This window comes from Mustela nivalis, assembly GCF_964662115.1.
Source record: "Mustela nivalis genome assembly, chromosome: 9".
Taxonomy (NCBI): domain Eukaryota; kingdom Metazoa; phylum Chordata; class Mammalia; order Carnivora; family Mustelidae; genus Mustela; species Mustela nivalis.
Genome location: NC_139028.1, coordinates 27,614,107 through 27,636,896, shown reverse-complemented (window position 1 = coordinate 27,636,896; position 22,790 = coordinate 27,614,107). Strand labels below are relative to the sequence as shown.

At 38.4% G+C, this 22,790-nt stretch overlaps 1 protein-coding gene across 3 annotated transcripts in view; it reads right to left on the bottom strand.

The window, feature by feature from the left end:
- The window catches only part of CCDC15 (coiled-coil domain containing 15), a 77,021-nt gene extending 55,231 nt beyond the window's left edge, over window positions 1-21,790 (bottom strand). The window contains exons 1-9 of one of the 3 annotated variants that reach the window (XM_082682803.1): window positions 21,507-21,790; window positions 20,977-21,165; window positions 16,651-16,800; window positions 15,925-16,116; window positions 8,639-8,752; window positions 3,623-3,742; window positions 2,263-2,895; window positions 1,572-1,694; window positions 1,200-1,322 (exon numbers count right to left, since the gene is read on the bottom strand). In XM_082682803.1, the coding sequence (XP_082538929.1) occupies window positions 1,200-1,322; window positions 1,572-1,694; window positions 2,263-2,895; window positions 3,623-3,742; window positions 8,639-8,752; window positions 15,925-16,116; window positions 16,651-16,800; window positions 20,977-21,156 (1,635 nt within the window). In that variant the 5' untranslated portion in view covers window positions 21,157-21,165; window positions 21,507-21,790. The remainder of the gene's footprint in view (window positions 1-1,199; window positions 1,323-1,571; window positions 1,695-2,262; window positions 2,896-3,622; window positions 3,743-8,638; window positions 8,753-15,924; window positions 16,117-16,650; window positions 16,801-20,976; window positions 21,166-21,506) is intronic. The other 2 variants (XM_082682802.1, XM_082682804.1) reach the window with 2 other exon arrangements.
- Between the last annotated feature and the right edge of the window lie 1,000 nt (window positions 21,791-22,790).

Genomic DNA, 22,790 nt, shown 5'->3' with positions numbered 1-22,790 from the left:
AGATGTCCCCAGTAACTCCATGCACAAACAGTAGCTGGCAGTGGTAAAGTTCAGAGAGCTCTGTGGCGGGAAATGGCTTGTTTTAATCCTTCCTCATTACTGGTGTGCAAACTGGTAGAGCAGAATGTTTGGTTTGATGTACTGCTTCAGCTGGCCAAGAGGAGAAGGTCTTCAGTATTTATAAAGCTAAATGCAGAAAGTCAAATATGCTCCAGGATGTGAGTTTATGCAGAATGATCTACTGTTAACCAATCAATATTATACAAACCCTGTCTTTTGGCCAACCCAAACGACAGATATGCTTTCTCACCTGGACAGACTTTAGGTCTGGCACATTTTGAAATAACTGAAAATGTTAGGCTCTTTGCCTCACTCTAGAAGCTTTAATTCTATGTAGCCTACCTCTGAACTAGCTTGAGAAGCTTCAACCCAAATCTTAAGTCATTTCATCTCTGTTACTCTTTTAGGAAGGAAAGTCTTCCCCCTGTATTCTGCTCTACCTGTTCTCTAGGGGAAGCTCGGTCCCGGGTTTTAGATTCAACATACTGAGGATACTCCAGAGGTAATTCATCACTCATTCTCTCTGCTCTCATAAAAGATGGAAGTTGCTTGACAAACATGTTCTAAAGGAATAAAGATATAAAAGCAAACTGTCTGACCAGGGCAACAAGCTAATCATAGTATCGTAGGTTTCAAGGAGAACTCCAGGGAAATGGTATCAGGTGAGGATAATCTGATACATTTTAACTTGAACAAGGACATAATACTTTTATTTTATGCCTTTTTTTTTTTTTTTTTTTTTTTGAGGATGCAACAATTTTAGCTCAACTCTGTAGACCTGAATTTTTAATCTTAAACCGTGGACCGAGTAGTCTAACAAACTCCCCATACATTAAGTAATTTAGGATCTGCCACATCTTCCTACACTGTTCATATAGGGACAGCATGTTTGTGGTTATACCATGTGGGCTTTAGCAGAAGTTGTAGTATAATCTTAGTAAACTAAAATAGTTTGGTTCTACAATAAGAATGTGAATGTGATTTATCAGCCTTCTAAATGACAGAACTGATTTGACTGATAGAGTTCATCAGACCAGGGTCGTCTGCACCTGTTTCTATATTTCACATTACCAATTATTGAGAATATATAAAATCCAGTTACTTTATCTCCTATTTATCTCCTTTTTATTCTGCTCTACCTGATCTCTGATGAAGGTCTGGTCCAGGAGTTTAGGAGGCAGATACTGATAACCTGCCAGAGAATAGTCTTCTCTTCCTTTTTCACTTGACACATCAGAATATGACTCCTTGAAGCGTACTTTCTAAAAGAAAACAAAAACACTAATTATAACTTGTCCAGTAGGAATAATATGATAGTAGTAATACTACAGGCTTTATTGAGGGCCTTACACTAATTTTTCTAACTCAAGATAATGTGAAATAGGGAATAAAGCAGAAAGCCATACTTTTTGTCATTTGCAAAGTCTAGCTGAGAACAACCTTTGCAAGTTTCAAACTGAAATCCTGAACAATTCAGTTCCTGTTGGTCTCTCTCCTTTTTTCTGTTCTACCTTGTCCCTGGTGGAAGTCTGATCTTGATGCCCGGGTGGAAGACCCTGCTGGACATCCAGAGGAAATGCCTCTCTCCCTCTTGGGCCTATCAAAATTGATGCTGGCTGCTTCAAACTGGTTTCCTAAAGAAAGAACACAAAATACCAATTGTTCAGTTAAGAAAGACAGGTTAACCAATACTTTAGGCTGCAGTGAGAATTCTGGCATTAACTAAGGTCAGAATATAACTGAACATGATATGAAAAAAAAGAAAACACTATATTCTGTTCCACATAAGCCCAGTTATAGCCCTATATAATTTGCTTCCTGTTGGTCCCTTTCTTCTTATTTTTGGCCTAACTGATCTCCGCTGGAGGGCTGAACTTGGAACCTGAGTAGTAAAAGATACTGTTGCACACTTGTGGGCCACTCCCTTTTCCATCTTTCAGCTGTCAAAGCAGATAAAGGCTGCTAGAAATATTTTTCCTAATAAAGACTTAAAAAAAAAGTAAATTGTCAATTAAGTGGTAATGTGCTGCTGATAATACTTTAACATTTAATGAGAACCCCAGACTTCTGAGGAATTTATGAGGAAACTATTTTTTCCAAATATGACTCTCCAAATCACCTGCAATTTAGTTCTCACAAATCCCACTCCAAAATTTAAGTAGATATTTCTTCTTCTTATATCTCCTTTCCACTCTGTTTTACCTGCTCTCTGGGTAGAAAATGCTGATGCTGGTCTTTTAGTAGAAAATCCTGGTCCTGAAATTTAGATTGACTATTCTGGTTTTCGGGGAGCACATGATGGTCTTTGGGTGGAAAATGCTGGTCCTGACATTCAGGTAGAATATTCTGGTCTTTCAGTAGAAGATCCTGGTCTTTAAGTAGAAAGTCCTGGTCCTGACATCTGGGTAGATTATTCTGGTCTTTGGGAAGAACACACTGTTCTTTGGGTAGCAAATCCTGGACTTCAGACACAATACTCTCATCTTCTGGTTCAATATTCTGGGCTTCTGGCATAATACCCTGAGTTTTTATCTTAATAGCCTGGGCTTTAGGCTCAATAGGCTGCGCTTTGGGCTCAACAGCTTGGCTTTCCAGCTCAATAGCTGGGATACTGAGCTTTGGCTCAACACTCTTGGCTTCTGGTTCAACACTCTCAGCTTCTAGCTCAACACTCTGGACTCCTGTCAAATCACCCTCAGCTTCCAGCAGATCACCTTGGCCTTCTGGAAGATAATCCTGGGCTTCTGGCAGAATATTCTGAAGGCCCTGAAGATCTAATTGCTTTTGTTCTTCCTCTTTCATCGTGGCAAATAATGGATTTTTGAACTGTACTTTCTAAAAGTGAACATAAACATCAAACATAGAATGCCAGGTAGTAGCAACACTCTTAAGTTTTCCATAAGATTCCTAAAATAATCTCAAAAAGATATGGTAGTTAGGGGCTCCTGGGTAGCTCAATGGGTTAAGCGTCTGCCTGAAGCTCAGGTCATGATCCCAGGGTTCTGAAATTGAGAGCCCCGTGTCAGGCCCCCTCCTTAGTGGGGAGCCTGCCTTTCCCTTTCCATCTGCCCCTCCCCCGTCTCAAGCTTTCTCTTTCAGTCTTGTGCTCTCTCTCTCTCTTTCTTACTCTCTTCCAAATAAATAAATAAATAAAATCTTAGGAAAAAGACAAAGGGGCGCCTGGGTGGCTCAGTGGGTTAAGTGTCTGCCTTTGGCTCAGGGCATGATCCCAGGGTCCTGGAATTGAGCCCTTGTCAGGCTCACTGCCACTGGGGAGCCTACGTCTCCCTCTCCCTCTCCCTCTGCCTGCTGCTCCCCGTTTGTGCTTGCTCATGCTCTCTTTCTCTTGCTCTCTTTCAAATAAATAAAATCTTTAAAACAATAAAAATAAATAAAAATTTAAAAAGATACTGTAGTCAAACAAATTACTAGAATAAAACAGGAAATTTTCATCTTTGCTCAACTTAACAGTACCTAAACCTATATTCCCAAACTAGTACAATATGGCAACCCAAATCACAGTTTAACTTCTATTTTACAATCTCCTTTCACTCTGCTTTACCTGAACTCTGCTGAAAGGTTTGTTCCTGTCTTCAGAAAGGAGAGAATGCTGGTCTTCCCAAAACAAATTTTCTGTCTCCTTATCTGTCGTAACAGATGAAGATTCCTCAAAGTCAGGTTCCTACAAAATGACATAATCAACAATGAAAAAAAGTATCTATTACAGGTAGAAACAATGTGATTACAATAAAATCCTGGGATTCAGCACATTATTAATATAATTTGGTAGGTCAATATAATCAAATATTATAAAAACAGGACATTACAAAAGAAGCATAAGACTATATAATGAAAACTATAAAACACTGTTGAAAGAAATTTAAAAAGATCTAAATAAACAGAAACACATCCCATGTTCATGGAACTCAGAAGATAATATTAAGACACTGATAAACTCTCAATCAACTGGTTTTCAACAAGAGTGGCAAGAAAATTCAATGGAAAAAAAATAGTTTCCCACAAATGGTACTGGAACAAGTGGTATCTACATGGAAAAGAATTAAGTTAAAACACTTCCTCACCACATATAAAAATTTACTCAAAATAGGTTATAGGCTTAAATGTAAGAACTAAAATTATAAAATTTTTAGGACACATAGAAAAAATTATTGATGACCTTGGATTAAGCAATGATTTACTAGATACTACATCAAAAGCACAAGCAACACAAGAAAAAATAGATAAATTAAACACACCAGAATTAAAAATTTTATATAAATGATTGCATTAAGAAAGTAAAATGACAACCTACAGAATGGGAAAAAATATTTGCAAATCCTGTGTATCTGATAAGGGACATGTATCCAGAATATATAAACACTTATAACTCAATAATAAAAAAACCCAAATACCCCAATTAAAAAATGGACACATCTGAATAGATATTATCTCCATAAGAGACATATAAATGGGTGAATAAGCACATGAAAAGATACTCAAGATCATAAGTCATCAGGAAAACACAAAACGAAAGTACAGTGAAATATCACCTCACATCAGTAGGATGGTTATAATAAAAAAAGATGGATAATAATAAGTATTGGTGAGGATGTAGGGAATTGGGACCCACATATATTGCTGATGGAAAACAGCTTGGCAGTTCCTTAAAATATTAAACATAGAGTTAGCCTAGGATCCCAAAATTCCATTACTAAAGAAATGAATGTCCACACAACACGTTTGTAAGTGTTTGCGGCAGTCATTTACAAAGGCGTAGAAGTCCATCAGCTGATGAATGCATATACCAAATGTGATATAGCAATAAAAGGAATAGTATTTGGGAATAAAAAGGAATGAAGTACTGATACTTTCTACAACATAATGAAAACATGCAAAGTGAAAGAAGCCTGTCACAAAAGACTGTATACTATATGATTCCATTTAGATGAAATGTCCAGAATGAGCAAATCTATACAGACAGCAAGTAGGTTAGTGGTTGCTTAGGACTAGGGGTAGGGAAAGGAGGGGATGGGAAGTGACAGCTAATGGGAATAGGATTTTTTTTTAGGGGTGAAGAAAGTGTTCTAAATTAGATTATGCCGACAATTGTACAAACTGGTGAATATACTAAAAACCACTGACAACTATACTTTATCTTTACAGTGTTCCAAGATTCAGTGTTTATGCACCACACCCAGTGCTCCCTGCAATACAAAACGTATACTTTTTTTTTTTTAAGATTTTATTTATTTATATGACAGAGAGACACAGCAAGAAAGGGAACAGAAGCAGGGGGAGCGGGAGAGGGAGAAGCAGGCTTCCCGCCAAACAGGGAGCCCGATGTGGGGCTCAATCCCAGGACCCTGGGATCATGACCCGAGCCGAAGGCAGAGGCTTAACCCACTGAGCCACCCAGGTGCCCCCAAAACGTATACTTTAAATGGGTAAACTGTGTGGTATATAAATTATATCCCAATGGAACTGTTAGGAAAAAAAATACTGGACATTAGAATCTTAACCCTTAAACCCAGACTTAATTAGCTATGGACAGCTCTAATAAGCCATTTTTTTCCTTTTTTTTTTTTTTTTAAGATTTTATTTATTTATTTGACAGACAGAGATCACAAGTAGGCAGAGAGGCAGGCAGAGAGAGAGGGGGAAGCAGGCTCCCCGCTGAGCAGAGAGCCCGATGTGGGGCTCAGTCCCAAGAACCCGGGACCATGACCTGAGCTGAAGGCAGAGGTTTAACCCACTGAGTCACCCAGGCGCCCCTTCCTTTTTAAAATTTTTTTTTCTTCAAGATTCTATTTATTTATTTGACAGAGAGAGACACAGCGAGAGAGAGAACACAAGCAGGGGGAGTGGGAGAGGGAGAAGCAGGCTTCCTGCCAAGCAGGGACCCAGAAGTAGGGATGCAGGGCTCGATCCCAGAACCCTGGGATCATGACCTGAGCCGAAGGCAGATGCTTAACAATGCAGCTACCCAGGCACCCCTCCCTTTATTCTTTACATTGCGCTCCCTGATTTTCTATAAATTTCTGGTAATGCAAAGTAGTTAAAAGACCAAAGACCTCGACGGACCTGAAAGGTCAACTGTCTTCTTGTTCCTATATTTATCTTGAGGGATGATGGTTTCCTACAAAGTGCTTTCTGAAAAAAAATAATACAAATATAGATGGTCTAGAGAAAGAAAGATGTTCATGATACTAAGTTGAGTTTTTGTGAAAGATCTGGAATGATCTTAACAGATGAGGATGGTTTAATATAGAATAAAGAAAAACAAGTGGTTGAATTCTACTTCAGATTTACAAACAAATCACTCACACACAAACATGGAGTGAAATAAGCTGCTAGAATATATTAACTTTATAAATGACAATTTGTTCCTATCCCAGCCAGGATCAATTTTAAGAGGCTTATCATTTTGTCTTGGTGACCTGACAGTGTGCAAGCAAATATATCTTCTATTTGTATCTCTAAATCTGGAATAACAATAACAACCAGACAGATTCTAAGGTCAGTAAAAATAAGTCTAACAAGGAAATGAAACCAGAGTTCAACTGGGTTATAGATTATGTCCTTTCTGACTGGCAGATTTCCACTTCACACAACGCGGGGAGGGGGGTAGAAAGCTGTTCAGATTTGAGGGAAAAACCATATACTTGATATAAGAAATACAAAAAATTACACTAATTTCTTTTATCATTCTCATTTCCATGGAATAGGTATTTCCAATGTGTTAGTTGAAAAATACACATGCATTCTTTGGAAGCAGCAGTCAGTCTTAATTCATCATCACCATCATCATAATGAATTAGATTTAAATGGCATCTTTGATGTATAAAACTCGTTTATACAGGATGTTATCTCAGACTTAATCCTTTTCCCTTCTACTGAATGATTATTTCAGTAAAACCTGTAAACAGTACTTTTTCTGGAAAAACATCAACTGAAAGGTTTGAACATGTTTCACACAATATAAAATATGAGTCTCTAGGATCTGATAACTCTTTTTTTCTGGTTTACTAGAATGTGTCCAATCACTTCATTCTAACAGTACTCTGGAGTCAGTCAAATGTCATGAACTGGAGTTGCCAAATCCACAGGTATGAAAATTGTCCAAAATACCAGCCACGAAGAAGAATTTAGGTACAAAAGAATATCTTGAGTCATAATATAGCAATGCTAGAAAAAGGTAACCATACTGAATGTATCTGAGACAAAATGCCACCATATATGACACACACACCCATGCCTGCTTGTTTCTTATATTTTACTATGTCTTAATTACCACTGAAGGGGAAGACACTGTAAATTAGTATTCTAAAAACTGCAAACAAAAAAGACACAAACGTTTTTGGTGGTTGTGTTGAGATACTTAAGGAAAAGAATACAAAAAATATAATATATATACAATCTAGGAAGCAAAATTAAGAACTAAGTAAGGGACAGAGGTGATCATGGCCAAAAAAAGAGCAAAAAAGATGAAATGGTCCATTTTACTAAGTGCTGCCTATCAAAATTTGAAATTAATGCCAAAATAAGTAAACACAGGAAAATACATGAGTTTGTTTTTAGCATCCAAATTTGTGAACACTGAAATAAATAGGCACAGAACAATGTCATTTTACAAGTATCACCTTAAGTATCCTTTTAAGTCTAGCTCCACATTTAGGTTCCAACTATTCACTCTAACCTGTATTCTGAATTAGAAGAGTTTCTTTTTAAAAAAAAATAGTATTTTTTTCTTGATTATAAAGTAAAATATGTGCACTCTGGAAAGTTTTTAAAACAGAGAAAGCCGAGAGAAAAAAATAAAAATCACCTGTAGTAATGCTAACCAGAAATAGTCAGTATTAACCTCTTGGTCCATTTCTTTCCAGGCTTTTGTCTCTGCACACAGCATTCCCTCCCAATCTCTTTATTTTGCTTTATTTTTTTATACACTTATCATTTGAAATTATATTCTACATTTATTTGCTTCCCTACAAGCACAGAAGCTCCTTGCGGGATCTTTATCTATCTTTTCTCTATTCCAAGTTCTGCTTCTAGAACAATGCCTGGCAACTATAATCATTCCATAAATGTTGGCTGAATAAAGTTTTTTAATTGAGAATATATTGTATATAATCTTATATCCTACTTTTTTCACTTAACTTTGTATATCACAATTTCCCTTGTCTTCACATCACGAAAGCATGATCATTTTTAGAATAGCTATATGTGGATATACCATAATTTTTTTTTTTTTAAAGATTTTATTTATTTATTTGACAGAGAGAGATTACAAGTAGGCAGAGAGGCAGGCAGAGGGAGAGAGGAAGAAGCAGGCTCCCTGCTGAGCAGAGAGCCCGATGCGGGACTCGATCCCAGGACCCTGAGATCATGACCTGAGCCGAAGGCAGCGGCTCAACCCACTGAGCCACCCATGCGCCCGATATACCATAATTTTTTAACCATTCCCTACTATTGGATATTTCAGGTTATTTCCAATTACTTTTACAGCTTTAAATAATGTTGAGATATAAATAAATCTTTATCTGTACTTTTAAAAATAATTTATTAGAAATTAATTTACCTCTTGTGGGGGAGAGGTTTTCCTTCTACTGTCTGCAAACACTGACGCATTTTTTTTATTCACAGTCTTAAAGGATGCCAGCCGGTGACGGGCCTCTTTCATGGTTTGACTAAGCTGCCAGGAAAAGGGAAAAAAGAACAAACAAAAACAGGCTAAAGTTTTAATACCGAATTCACTAAGTGTTCCAACAGGAAAAAAAGGCCCCTATTATTAAAAAATGCCAGACCTAAGACAAGAGGATTACCTGCAAAGGAGACTTTGGTCCGCTGATAGTATTTTAACATGATTTTCATTATTCTAAAATACTACATTTCATAACTTGGTTTAAGTGCTGTTATTCAAATTGTTTTTTACCAACATACGCTTTGTGCTAATAAGAATGTACACAAAAATATCAGAACTTGAGAGTTTGAATTAATAAACTTGGAAATGATTGAGCAGATATATTCCTAACCTTCCATTCACCTTCTCAATAAGAAGTTATTTCTTCAATTAGTCCTTGTATGCCTAATCACTTTTATCACTCCTTACTAGAAGACTCCATTCCTAGTCCCTCTAAAATTCTGTTTTCCTATTTACAAGAATTCCTTCTTCACCCCTAACATTTGAAGACTGTAGCTATTTAGTTTTTTCTCAAATCCCCCTTCTTTCAGGAAGCCTTTCTATTAACTCAGAACACAAACTCAAACACCTCAACCCATTTGTTTCAAGTACTTGAAATAATAGCCGATAAGTATTAATATAAAATATGCTGACTTTGTGTTCATTCCTTCTATCTACCTAGTAATTTCATTAAGCATCTGTTTTGATTTTTTTCAGAGAAGCAAATATTTTATTTTTCACAAATCTGCACAGAATGTTCCCTTAAAGAAAATACAGAAATAAACAAAATACATTTTTTAAGCTGAGCCCTACATCATGAGGAAAAAAAGTATATCCCTATACTACTCAGTAAAATTATGGCAAAACCAGGACCAGTTCTAACCCATCCAGTAAAAGTTTAATGATATCAATTCTCCCTTGAAGGCAAATCATGAGCACGATTTCCAGATATAAATAACAAACACCTTGATTTTTACTAAAAGTGAGGTAGGGATAAAAACATTCTCACTACCAGCACAGTTTCCTTACAGTAAATCACCTCTGTTTTGCCCCTGCTTTCAAAGATCTACACCTCCAGGGTGCCTGGGTGGCACAGTGGGTTAAGCCTCTGCCTGCAGCTCAGGTCTTGGTCTCAGGGTCCTGGGATGGAGTCCCACATCAGGCTCTCTGCTCAGCGGGGAGCCTGCATCCCCCCCCACCCCTGCCAGCTGCTCTGCTTGCTTGTGATCTCTGTCAAATAAATAAATAAAACCTTTAAAGGTCTATACCTCCAGCCAGAGAAATCAGCTTGAAGCATTATTCTTTATTCTGCTAAGAGGAAGACTTCTAAATTTGGTTAGCAGAGTGGCTAAAGGAGTCAAGATAGAGATAATCATACTGCAAAAAAGATCCATATGCAGCTGAGGTTATGAAAAATACAGAGCCACACATATGCCTGCTTTTACTCATTACCAAGTATGGTAAATGTTATTGCCCTGCACAATGTGACTGAGGATTCAAAATACCTACTGAAACAGATATGAAATAAGGATATATAATGTTCATCTCCCATCAACTCCAACCCTCTATTAGAGTCACAAATTGATTTTAGTCCCTTAAGCAGGTTATTTCCACTGGTCCAGCAGTTGGAATATACATTATAGTCTTTCCATTTCTCTGTTATTACCATAACCCTTCATCAAGCCTCAACCTGAAGGCCCTTTCAAGGACCAGCTATGAGGACAGTAACAGGCTGAATAATGGACACCCAAAGACACCAGGTCCTAATCCCTGAAACCTGTAAATGTTATCCTATAAGGAAAAAGGGTCTTTGTAGGTATCATTAAGTTAAGGCTCTTGAGATGAGGAAATAATCTTGGGCTATCCACAGGGGCCCTAAGTGCCATGCCAACTGTCATTATGAGAAAGAGGTAGAAGAAGATCTGGCCTACAGAAGAAAAAAAGGTGATGTAAAGATAGAAGCAGGGATTGGTATGATGTAGCCACAAGAAAAGGAATGCAACAGACACCAAAAACTGGAAGAGTCAAGGAAAAAATTTTATCCTAGAATCTGTGGCAGAGGCCCTGCTGACACCTTGATTCTGGCTCAGTGAAACTGATTTTGGACTTCTGGCCTCCAGAACTTCGAGAAAAGAAATTTGTCATTCCAACCCAATAAGTTTGAGGTAATCTGTTACAGCAGCCACAGGAAACTTTTACAAGCACCCAAGTGAATGTTAATAAGCATTAAACAAAAACACAGAAAAGAGGGAGATGTTACAAATCAAATTATTATTAAGTGGGCATCCCAAGCTATAGGCTTGCCAGTAACATAGATCTTCCTCAAAAAGGCAGGCTGGGCCAGTGAAGATTCCTTATCTTATATAAATGAACTAGGAAGTATGAAAAGTTGAGACAGAAATAAACCTAAAGGTCCAAAGCTGGAGAAAAGAGGCTAAAGGAGCCTATGTATGCCAAAGTTTCAGAGCTGTGATGATAAGAATACGAGTTAGTAGAAAATTAAGCAAATAAGGGAGAAGCATATGTATAAAGACAGGGCAACCAACTCTGCCACTTTGCCTGGAACTGTCCAGGTTTAACACTGAAGGTCTCAAGTCCTCAGACAATGAGGAAAGGTGGGTCACCCTATGAGGATGACCGAATCGATCAAATTAATGATTAAATATTAGTGGGAAGATCAAAGATCCCATGCTGTGTGATCAATGGAACTACCTGAGATTTAAAAAAACTGTCTGGCCACATACTCCTTAAGGGAGTTTAGATTTGTGTGAGTTTCTGATTTGTCTTTATTATCTCGTGCATATTCCTAAAATAAAACAAATTTTTGTAGCCAAAGAGCCAAACTTAAACATTAGTTGTTCAATGATAGATTACAGAAAACTTATCAGGTGATTTCACATTCTTTAACTGTTTCTTAATCACAAAATGAACTATTATTTCCAGGTTGAAAAAGCTGGAAAACCTGCACTATAAAGAGAGAATAAAAGTGAAAAATAAGGTAAGAGATTTGGTGAGAAATAAAAAGCTGAGGTATACCATGCTAAAAAATAGTGATAAACTTAATTGTGCATAAATAAAAAGTTATTTCATGGTGAGAAAGAAACAATCATCAGTTGTTCTTCAATTCCCCACCAAAATGAAGCTACCAAGGGACACAACAGAAACTCAATCCCTAGAAATAAATACCAGTCTTAACAAAAAGCTCGGGGTTTGGCTAGCTATATTTTATGGGAACACTTGAAATTTCTTCTGGTTTTATGATTATAGTTCCTAACTTTGGGTACCTAATCTTGTTTTTTTAAGACTTTATTTATTTATTTGAGAGAGTGAGAGAGAGAGCATGAGACGGGAGAAGGTCAGAGGGAGAAGAAGACTCCCCATGGAGCTGAGAGCCGGATGTGGGACTCGATCCCAGCACTCCGGGATCATGACCTGAGCTGAAGGCAGTCACTCAACCAACTGAGCCACCCAGGTACCCTAGGTACCTAATCTTAATCTGTCTTAGAACAGGTAGGTAATACCAAGTATTACAAACGTGGAGGATGGGGCATGGGTGCAGAATAAGAGAGGTCCTACCAAAATCACATTTGGGGTATAGTGATATGTTCAGTTTTGATAGTCATATTTGAAAAGAACACTGAAAAACTAAATAATATTCAGAAGAAATCAACCAAGATTATGACGACAGAAAACATTTGTAATTTAAGAATCAAAAAAGAAAAATGATAATTATAATCAAATACTTTAAGTTTCTTAGAGATGACTATGGTATTTCATTTTCTATTACTTAAGAATATAAAACTAGACCCAATGGGTAAAAATTATAGGGAGAAGAATTTGCCTCAATACATTGAAAAAATACTTATAACTTCAAGACTTCTAAAAATGAAATAGTCTAAAAAGTAGTCAGTTGCTAAGCAGTGACAGTGTTCTAGCAGAAACTAGGCATTTATATATGAGACATTATAAAAAGAATTCCTTATAAAAAGAAAGGTTAGACTAGATAATGTCATTTCCAACATTTAATTAAAAATATACATAAATTCAAACATATTAGAAACTTCAAACATACAGAGAAGTAGACGGAAGCTATACTACAAAAAAGTTTTAACATTATCAGTTCCTGGCTAATGTTTTATCTATAATGCCCTGCTTCATCTCACCCTTATGTTTTTTTTTTTTAAGACTTTATTTATTTGACAGACAGAGATCACAAGTAGGCAGAGATGCAGAGAGAGAGAGGAGGAAGCAGGCTCCCTGCTGAGCAGAAAGCCCGATGTGGGGCTCAATCCCAGGACCCTGGGATCATGACCCGAGCCAAAGGCAGAGGCTTTAACCCACTGAGCCAGCCAAGCACCCCACCCTTACGTTATTCTTGAAGTGTACCCCAGATATCAAGTCACATCATCCTTAAGTATTTCAATATGTCAGATGAACAGGTAAAACCCTCCAACTCCAGGATTTTATGTTTCTATCACTCCAAGACACAAGAAAATTGAAAAGTCCACTGACACTCAGAAAGTGAATCACATTCACCATTTACTCAACCACTTCTAGATAAACCAAGGGAGTTAGTGCTTGAACAATGTCTCACTGTCTAGTTCTTAGTGACACCTAGTGGATAAAAACTGCAACAGAAACAGTAAAATTAAAAAGCATCTATTGTCATGATGTTGTAGGGGCAAAAGTTTGTAGGCTTAAAGTAGTTTAGGTCACTACTTCAGTAGTTCAACTTCTAAGAAAAAACAACAGGGTATAAAAACTTTTTCTAAGTTTTGAACATTTCAGGCTTTTCATAACCTGATTTCCTCCTACCTATCTAGCCTCATTTTCTGTTATTCTCCTCTGTAAATTATCAATTAGAATGGTTCCATCACTTATTCCCAAATATACCAAGCTTATTACATATTCTAGACTTTTCATTGTTCCACCTATCTCAAAATTCTCTTGAATTTACCAATTCAATTCACCTTATCAATTCAAAATACACATACAGCTCAATTCCACCTCTACCAGGAATTCTCCAACAAATATCTCTTTGAATTTTAAAATGTTGAATTCCCATAGCACAATTTTTCATTAAATACAGCAAATGTCTATATTATTATCTAATAGATTGGGGTCTGTTAGCTTTATATCTCTGCTTGGAAATACAACCCATGAAGAGTCCTATTTCACATTTCATTGGTATCTCTACAATGTTTAACAAACACAGTATATTCGAGTATCTGTGAACTGATGTGTGCTACTTATGTATTATACAGATGAAGTAAAATCTCACTAAGTGAGTATAGCTACGAGCACCATGAAGGCAACAATTGTGTCTTCATCAATGTTCTAGCCTTATACTTCACGCAGTGCCTGGCTCAATAAATATTTGCTCAACAAATTGTTCATAATCTTAAAATGGGAAACAAATGATTTATAAAATGATTACTACAAATCAAGCAATGTCACAGTTTGGGGCAAAGAGAAAAAAATTTTTTAAGTATTTCAATATAACATGTGCTTTTTAATAAGCTTTTCCCTATTGACACTAACAACACCATCAGATTTGCTTCATACTTACGACTGAGCACACAAGCAGTTACAAATCCTTTATTTTCACATTATCATCATTTTCTTTTTTCTTTAAAGATTTATCTATTTTAAAGAGAAAGAGAGCAAGCCTGAGTGGGGGAAGGGTTAGAGGGAGAGAATTTTCAAGCAGACTCTCCCCTGGGCCCAGAGTCCCACACAAAGCTTGATTCCACAAACAATGAGATCATGACCTGAGCCGAAACCAACAGATGAGCACTCAACCAACTGAGACACCCAAGCACCCCAAATAATCATCATCTACATTTTTGCTCTCCTCTCACTATCCCTAGAGATACGTTTTATTTTTTTTTTAAGATTTTATTTATTTATTTGACAGCAAGAGACACAGCAAGAGAGAGAACAGAAGCAGGGGGGAGTAGGAGAGGGAGAAGCAGGGGGAGTAGGAGAGGGAGAAGCAGGCTTCCTGCTCAGCGCTCTATCCCAGGACCCTGGGATCATGACCTGAGCCGAATGCAGATGCTTAATGACTGCGCCACCCAGGCGCCCCTCTAGAGATACATTTCAAATAAGATAAGTATAGTTCCCACAGCAGAGTTGAAGACTATGGTATTAAATGGACTAAAAGCTCATGAACACAAGGAGAGTCGAGTGCCTGGTGTCAAGTGATTTGAGTGGATGAACCTACTTATGGTAGTTAATTTTTAAATAACAGATATGTAAGGGGTGCCCGGGTGGCTCAGTCAGTTAAGTGTCTAACTCCTAGTTTCGGCTCAAGCTCCACATCAGGCTCTGTGCTCAGCACAGTCTGGTTGAGATTCTCTTTCTTCTTCTTCCTCTGCCTTCCGTCCACACTCTCTCTCTCTAAAATAAATAAATCTTTAACAAATAAATAACAGATATGTAAAATCAATTACTAGATATGTTACATTTTAAAATTCTAATTATGTTCAGAGTTTACTATACTATTATTTGATCTATAGATCTACTTATTATGATAATCAGATTAAAGGACAGAAAAGAGTAAAAAGAGACAAAAATAATGAATGAAATTCCCCCATATATGTACCGTACCTATTTGCGACAGAGGTTAGGAATCAATTCTGTCCATATGCTACAAACAGAATAATTTACCCATATACAATTCTAGTATAATTGGTGGGGGCAGGGGGAATCTCTGTTCTTTGACCTAAAGCTTTATCATAAGGTTGGACCCATACTTTGGCACCTTCCTTTAGATGATTCTAAACTGTCTTACCAAAAATAAAGAAATATAAAACATGTATAAAAAATAAACATTATTTCATTATTCACCACTTTACAATGGTAAGAAAAAAAAAGGTAATTAAAAGTGAAGTTGAATTTGTTTTTTTTTTTTTTAAAGATTTTATTTATTTATTTGACAGAGATCACAAGGAGGCAGAGAGAGAGGAGGAAGCAGGCTCCCTGCTGAGCAGAGAGCCCGATGCGGGGCTCGATCCCAGAACCCTGGGATCATGACCTGAGCCGAAGGCAGAGGCTTTAACCCACTGAGCCACCCAGGCGCCCCGTGAAGTTGAATTTGATACCTCCTAATCTCTACTTCATTTCCTAGATAGATCCTGTATCTAAGAAAAATCATAGACATAAAATGAATATGTACTTACAGCCTGGGCTTGTTGTTGGAATAATTCATTCTGATTCTCTCTATCATCCATTCCATCCCCAAGCATCTGGGAAGGAGGTAACCCAGCACTTCCAATAGCAACATTCAAGTTGTCTGGAAAAACACTTGTTCTTTTAGGAGTTAAACGTGCTGGATCTGAAGACTGCATGGCTATAGAGCCTTCTTTTTCTGCCTACACAAAGGAAGAAAGTGAGATTCTTCTAGTGAGGTTTCACTCAATCCATTACAATTAAATAATGTCTATAAGATTTTTAAATTAGGGTGGGCATAGAAAGGAAGAAGTTTTAACAGGCAAAGAAACTAATATTTATCAGGCACCTACTACATGCTAACAATTTACTTATCTAATTCTCATAACAACACTGTGAGACAAATACCATAACATGAAGAAACTACAGTCCACAGAGGATAAGTATAAGTGTAAGTATAAGCCCAAGGTCACATAGCCAGCAAGCAGCAAAGCCAAAATTCAAACCCAAATCCAAAATTCTGACATTGATTTTATCTATTGGTAAAAGCAAAAAAAATTGTGAGTCAGAACAACACAAGAATAAAATACAGTTTCTCTACATACAAATCTACTGTCCTCCCTAGCAATTATACAAAATATGGGATCCAAAGAAAGTGATTCTCTTACTGTCTAACAGCTTATCTTGTAACACACCCTTTCCATTCAATCTTTACTCAGGTTCACTTTTGAACTTACTGCTTCATAAGATCTCTGAAACTGCTGCTTTTTTCTCAGCCTGATTTGCTGATTTACTCGGCGTTTGACTTGTCTCTGAAAATGCTTCAGAGCTTCTTGTTTTTTTCTTAGCTTTTCCTTTAGTTCTTCTTCAATCATATATGCTGAAGTCTTGAAAGATGAAAGATAGAAAATAAACTTAAGTGTCAGCAGTTTTTGCCCACTAAAGCTCTGTTGTAAGCACAAATCAGTCAAGATAAAATCCTGACAAAATAATTCAGTTCTGTAATCCAGAATTCCCAGTAGAGTGAGGAAATCACAGGAGTTCAGAGCTGATAATCTAGACATAGCTGGTTGAGTACCAAGAACTCAAACCAAATCACAAACTAAAAACTGGAATTTGTGAGCACTCAAATCAAATCTTAATTTTTCATTGAGCTGACAACTAAAGTTGTCTTCATTAATTCTTATTGAACCAGTTCAAACCTATCTTATGTCACACATTTCCTAAAACTGCTCACTGCTCACTAAATATGTCCTATTGCACACCACTCACTAAATATATCTTATTATAAAATGCCTTCATACTCAGATTTATGCTCCATTTTTAACCTAGCATGCTCTTCCTTCATCTCTATCTAGTAAAGTAAAGTAAAGGTCTACTCATTCTTTAAGATCACCTAATACCCACCCACCTAGGACCTTCCACAATCCCTCCTCCTCCTGAGCTCTCCTGTGCTATAGAACCTCTCATTGACATTAATTGAGAGCAACATTTCTCAAATCCCCCATTAGATTAGGTACACTTTGAGGAAATGTATTTAATTCTCCCTTGTTTCCCCTACAGCATATAACACAGAGCCTTGAATATAAAGGCACTCAATATTTATGTAATGTGCAATTCCAAAACATAGTCTAAACAATCTATAATATTTCATCCCATTTGAGTCCCTGATCAGTATTCACTTCCTTGAAGTGCTCTGAATAACCATAGCCATCATAATTAAAAGCAATTAATCTGCTACAAGACAAGCGCTTTAACTAAGAAGGTATTCTTATCTCTTATATTAAAGATGAGGAAACTGGGGCTCAGAAAGATTAATCTTTAGTAGTAGCCCAAGATACTACCTATTGCTGTCAAGTAGCAGAGCTAGAAGTATAGCCCTATACTGCACTGTTTTTCTCTTGACTGTTTCTCTTTCAAAAGGAATCTTCAAATTAAGTAAAATCATACTTCTCTTGAGCCCTTCTTCTAACACAGTGATTCCAAATTTTAGTTCAGAAGGTGCCCAAATATTTCATAGGCGGTCATTAACTCTCAAAATCAAATGAATCTAAGTTCCAATTAAAATTAAATGTTCCAAGAAATCTACCCCATATTCTATACAACTATATACCCATACCATAGAAGTACAGTGTACAAGTATCAAAGAACAATTAGGTAAAACAATTCCAAAGGAGAGCTATAGGTAGTAAAGCCTGAACAACTGAGCGAAATTAACTCAAGTCCCAGAAGTCATCCTTCCTCTTTAACTTCCATTATCTGTCTGCTTCCTCTTTTAACCCCATACTGAGATTATCAAACATCTTATTGAAGTATATGACTGACTCCAAACTGTGAATCTCAACTGTAAACCAAAGATTAAAGTGTACCATATTTTAGAAACATATTTTTCTTAGGAAACACCATTATGTAAGTCCACCAAACCCAAGAACATTGTCCCATGTTCTGGAATGTTAGGAGACACCCAGAGACAAATCAATTTGAGAAATACAGGGTTAAGCAAAAATGAATACTGTTTCAATTGTACTAACTCCTCATAGACTTTTTGAACCCTAAGGCTTATCCAAGGGGGCAATATATACAATGAAGTGTTTCTCACAACAACCAAAGAACATTTTCTGGATAATTCACATACGATGGAACTGATATTTAGATTATATAGTCTCCAAAGATGATCCCTTCTCCCCACAGTGAATCAAGCCTCCCAGTATTTATGCTCTTGTGTAGTGATCTCCCATACTGAACGTTGTCTGGCTCTATATATCCAACAGAATGAGGAGGAAGCACTGGCTCCATGACTTCTCCAGCAAGGTCATAAAGGAACTTCCACCTACAGCTCTTGTAGTGATCACCCTAGCAGAAACCAGCCACCATGTAAGAATTCTACCTTAAGACTACCAGGCTGAGAAGAAGCCCAAACTAGCCAAGTAGAGAGGCCACGTGGAAAGAGAAAGCGTCCAGCAAGCCCTAGCCATTCTAGTCATCCTCAACCAAGTGCCAGATATGTGAGTGAGAAAGCCATCGCGGACTTTACAGCCCAGTAGATGCCAGATGAAGAACCAAGAAATCCAACAACAGCCAGAACCAAGTAAACTTGTCCCAGACATCTCCAGCTATTTTAGCCATCCCAAATGAAGCTTCAGACACCATTTTGCAAACAAGCCATTCCCACTGTGCCCTGGCTGAAATCCTGACACACGGTATCTTTTGGTTTATGCCACTAAGATCCAGGTTTGTTACATAATAGATAACCAGATAAATTATAAAATAATGCAATAGCCATAAGTGCTGATAAAACAGCAATGTATTTTGATGCTAATTTAATTAATGGAAGGGGAGGGAGGTCTGAAGCTATGGAATTTTTAGGAATCTTGACAGCTCCTTGAAATTTTGGGGACAAAAATGACGAGGGTTTTCCCTTTAGCATAAGCATGATATTAGGTCTACCATGCTTTAGAAGTAAGTATCCAGCATTTATTCTGAACTGACAAGAGCTGTATCTGTTAATAAGAGTGGATTCCCCAGGGGCGCCTGGGTGGCTCACTGTGTTGAGCCGCTGCCTTCGACTCAGGTCATTATCTCAGGGTCCTGGGATCGAATTCCGCATGGGGCTCTCTGCTCAGCAGGGAGCCTGCTTCCCTTCCTCTCTCTGCCTGCCTCTCTGCCTACTTGTGATCTCTCTCTGTCAAATAAATAAATAAAATCTTTAAAAAAAAAAAGAGTGGATTCCCCAGATAATGTATGCTAAACCGGTGAAGAGTTCTATGAGATGCTTGATCAAACTGTAGCTAAACTCATTAAACTTGCCTGAATCAATCACATCAACCCAAAGTCCTATCTTTCTTCTTTAAGTATCAAAGTCAGAGCACTTAATCATATACTACTTAGATACTTAAAATCCTTTCTAGAATTAGGCAGAAGAGGAATAAATGAATTGTGTACATACATACAAAAAATAAAATTAATGAATATATGACATTGCTTTGCTATTTAACATTTATTTTAAACAAGTCTCATTTCTTCTCTGAGATCAAGGACAACTCATATTTTTCATCATATGTTCAGCATTTTGTTGATACAGTCAGAAGAACCTTCACACAATTTATGCATTCCACTAATTAGGCATCAAGATAAAGTTGGGGGAATGATAATAAATGACATTTTTCCTGTGCTCTGGAAGTTCACACTCCATCAGGGAAAGCAGATATGTAAATGACTTACTATAAATATAATGTGGGAAATGCCACAATAAAATTTCAAAAAGTAGCTAAGGGGCACAGTATTGTGAAAGACTATCAAAAATACTCTTACAAAACTGTCCTCCTGTGTCAATTAGCACATATGAGTTATTATGTAAACAGGCACACAAGTAAACTTTGCAAAAGTTTCTTTTCATCTGAAATGCTGTTCCCTACGATCTGTACTTACAGCATTTCCATTTTTTAAGGACTAACGTGGACTATATTTCCACATCCATTCATTGCATAAATTGTGTGAAGGTTCTTCTGACTGTATCAACAATGAGTATTTCCTTAAGACTTACTATAGGATAGGAAAGGAAGGAACCAAGAAATAGAAGTTCCCTGTCCTCATGAAATTTATACTTAAACTTTCTCAGAATCCCAGTCAGAATTAATGTATTCTTTCCTTATTCTCTGTGTCTTTGAATCTTCCTGAATCTCTACTACACATTACTGACTTCAAGCAATCAACCTTTTCTTAAGTGTGGCAACGGTCATCCCTACTACCTTGCAGGGTGTCTGCAAGATACAGACAGTACCCATGTCTTGTGTACAGCAAGCAATCAAGAGCTTGTGAAATTTTTTAAAAAAGGGGGGAGGGAGTTGTGAAATAAACAATTTTGGCAAATAGGTGTTTGTTCTACAATCCTAATTCAAGAACATACCTATTTCCAGTAGGAGAGAAAGGACATCCCCAGATAGGACTCTTCATCCTTACCTAAGCATCAAGGGTTAGAGAAGGCTAACATGGGGGAAAAAAAAGAAAGAAAGAAGAAAAATGGGGGAGGAACCCCACTACGTTTGCATCAAACTGACACTCACATATGCTGGGACTTCCGAGCTATCTGGCAAGGCAGGTTCCACCCATGCCCCAACTGGCATTATAGCCTGGTTCCTCTCAGCCAGCACGGCCAACACGTCCTTGCTCTTCAGGGGGTTTAAGGCCAGAGGCACCCTGGCGGTATTTCGAGGCTTCTTGAGGGGGGCCATACTTCCTGGCATCTGTGACTCCTGGGTAGGAGAAAGGAGAAGCTTAAATTCTTCAAACGACTGCGCTAAAAGCTCAACCTCCTAAGCCATGAGCACAGGCTCCAGAAAGGGAGAGAAGCCTGACGGGCAGTCGAAGAACGAGAATTCTGGAGAAGGAAGGAAGGAAGGAAGGAAGCGGAGAGAAGTGGGAAGAAACAATAAGGAAAAGTATAAAGACTGCCTTCTGGAAAGAATGGGGATGCGGCGGGAGAGAAGGGATCTACTGAGAGAACGAAGACGGTGCCCCCCGGAGACACCGCCAGGAAAGGGAGGAACCACCGCGGCCGCCAGAAGGAAAGGGGCTGGTAGGGCTGGGTGGGAACCTGAGCCAGAGGCCGAGTCCAAATAACCGGTATCCGGTTACGGGGGGAACCGCTGAACGCCGAGAAGTCCCGGGCCAGAGAAAGCCTGTTCCTGAGGCCTCAGGGGTCCCACTCCTGCTAAAATAGTAGCACCGACCCAGTGCGGGCGGGCCGCTGGCCACAGAATCAAGCTATTCCGGACACTAAGGCAACCGCATCCAGTAAACCGCCACTTTCTGGAGGGCCGCCCCGCTCCGCCCTTCGGGGGCCTTGTAGCCGCCCCTTCCGGTCTTGCGTCTCCTCCCCCAGGAGGGGAAAGCGTGAAGGGCAGGACTTCGGGCTCTGCCAGAACGTCACTTCCGCTTCGTGTCTGACGGACGGGGCGGAGTATGTGAAGGCTGGAGGGGCTGGGCGAGAACGGGTGGGTTCGCGGGGATGCCTGGTTGCCGGCGGCCGAGGTGTTGGTGCTATTGTACTTCCAGCACGGAGACCAGCCCAAATCTTTCAGGAAGGGGTTATATTGAACTGAAAAACGCTGACTGGGAGGGGCAGGGGTCCCCGCAGAGGAAAGCAGGAGAAAAGGATGGAAAGAGGTGGGCCTGGCAGGGCTTCCTCGAGGAACAAACTAAGCTAACAGTAAATCATACCGAGCCTCTGCACCCCTTGTTACACTTATAAAGCTATTTAATGCATATTCTTATATTTGAACATCGCAGCCTCGCCAGCGGACACCCTCTCTACTCCAAGCTCTGATATAATTCTGGGACACTTCATTATCCCTGTGAAATACCCGTTCGTTCATTTATTTCACATATAATTGAGAACTTTTTATATACCAGTCCTGTTCTGGGCACTGGAAATATATAGCAGTGAACAAAACAAATATCCCTTGTTCGTGGAATTTATAATACAATGAGTAAGTAAAGGTGTCTGATGCTGATGAGTATTGTAGCGTAAGTAGAGAAAGAAGACGGGGTGTTGCAGGGATAGGAAATGAATTTTTAGATAGGATGACTACAGAAGGTTTCACTGAAGTATTTTTTTTTTCTTTTTTAAGGTGTATTTATTTATTTGAGAGTGAGAACATAAGCAGTGGAGGAAGAGCAGAGAGAGAGGGAGGAGGGAGCCCAGTACTCCATCCCAGGACCTTAGATCATAACCTGAGCCAAAGTCAGAGACTTAACCAACAGAGGCTCCCCCACTGAGGTACTCTTGAGCAAAGGCTCCAAAGCTAACTCCCATGATCTGCTGGAATAAGCTACTATAATCTTCCAAGGAGAGTTAAGTGTTCAGGTAGAGGGAGCA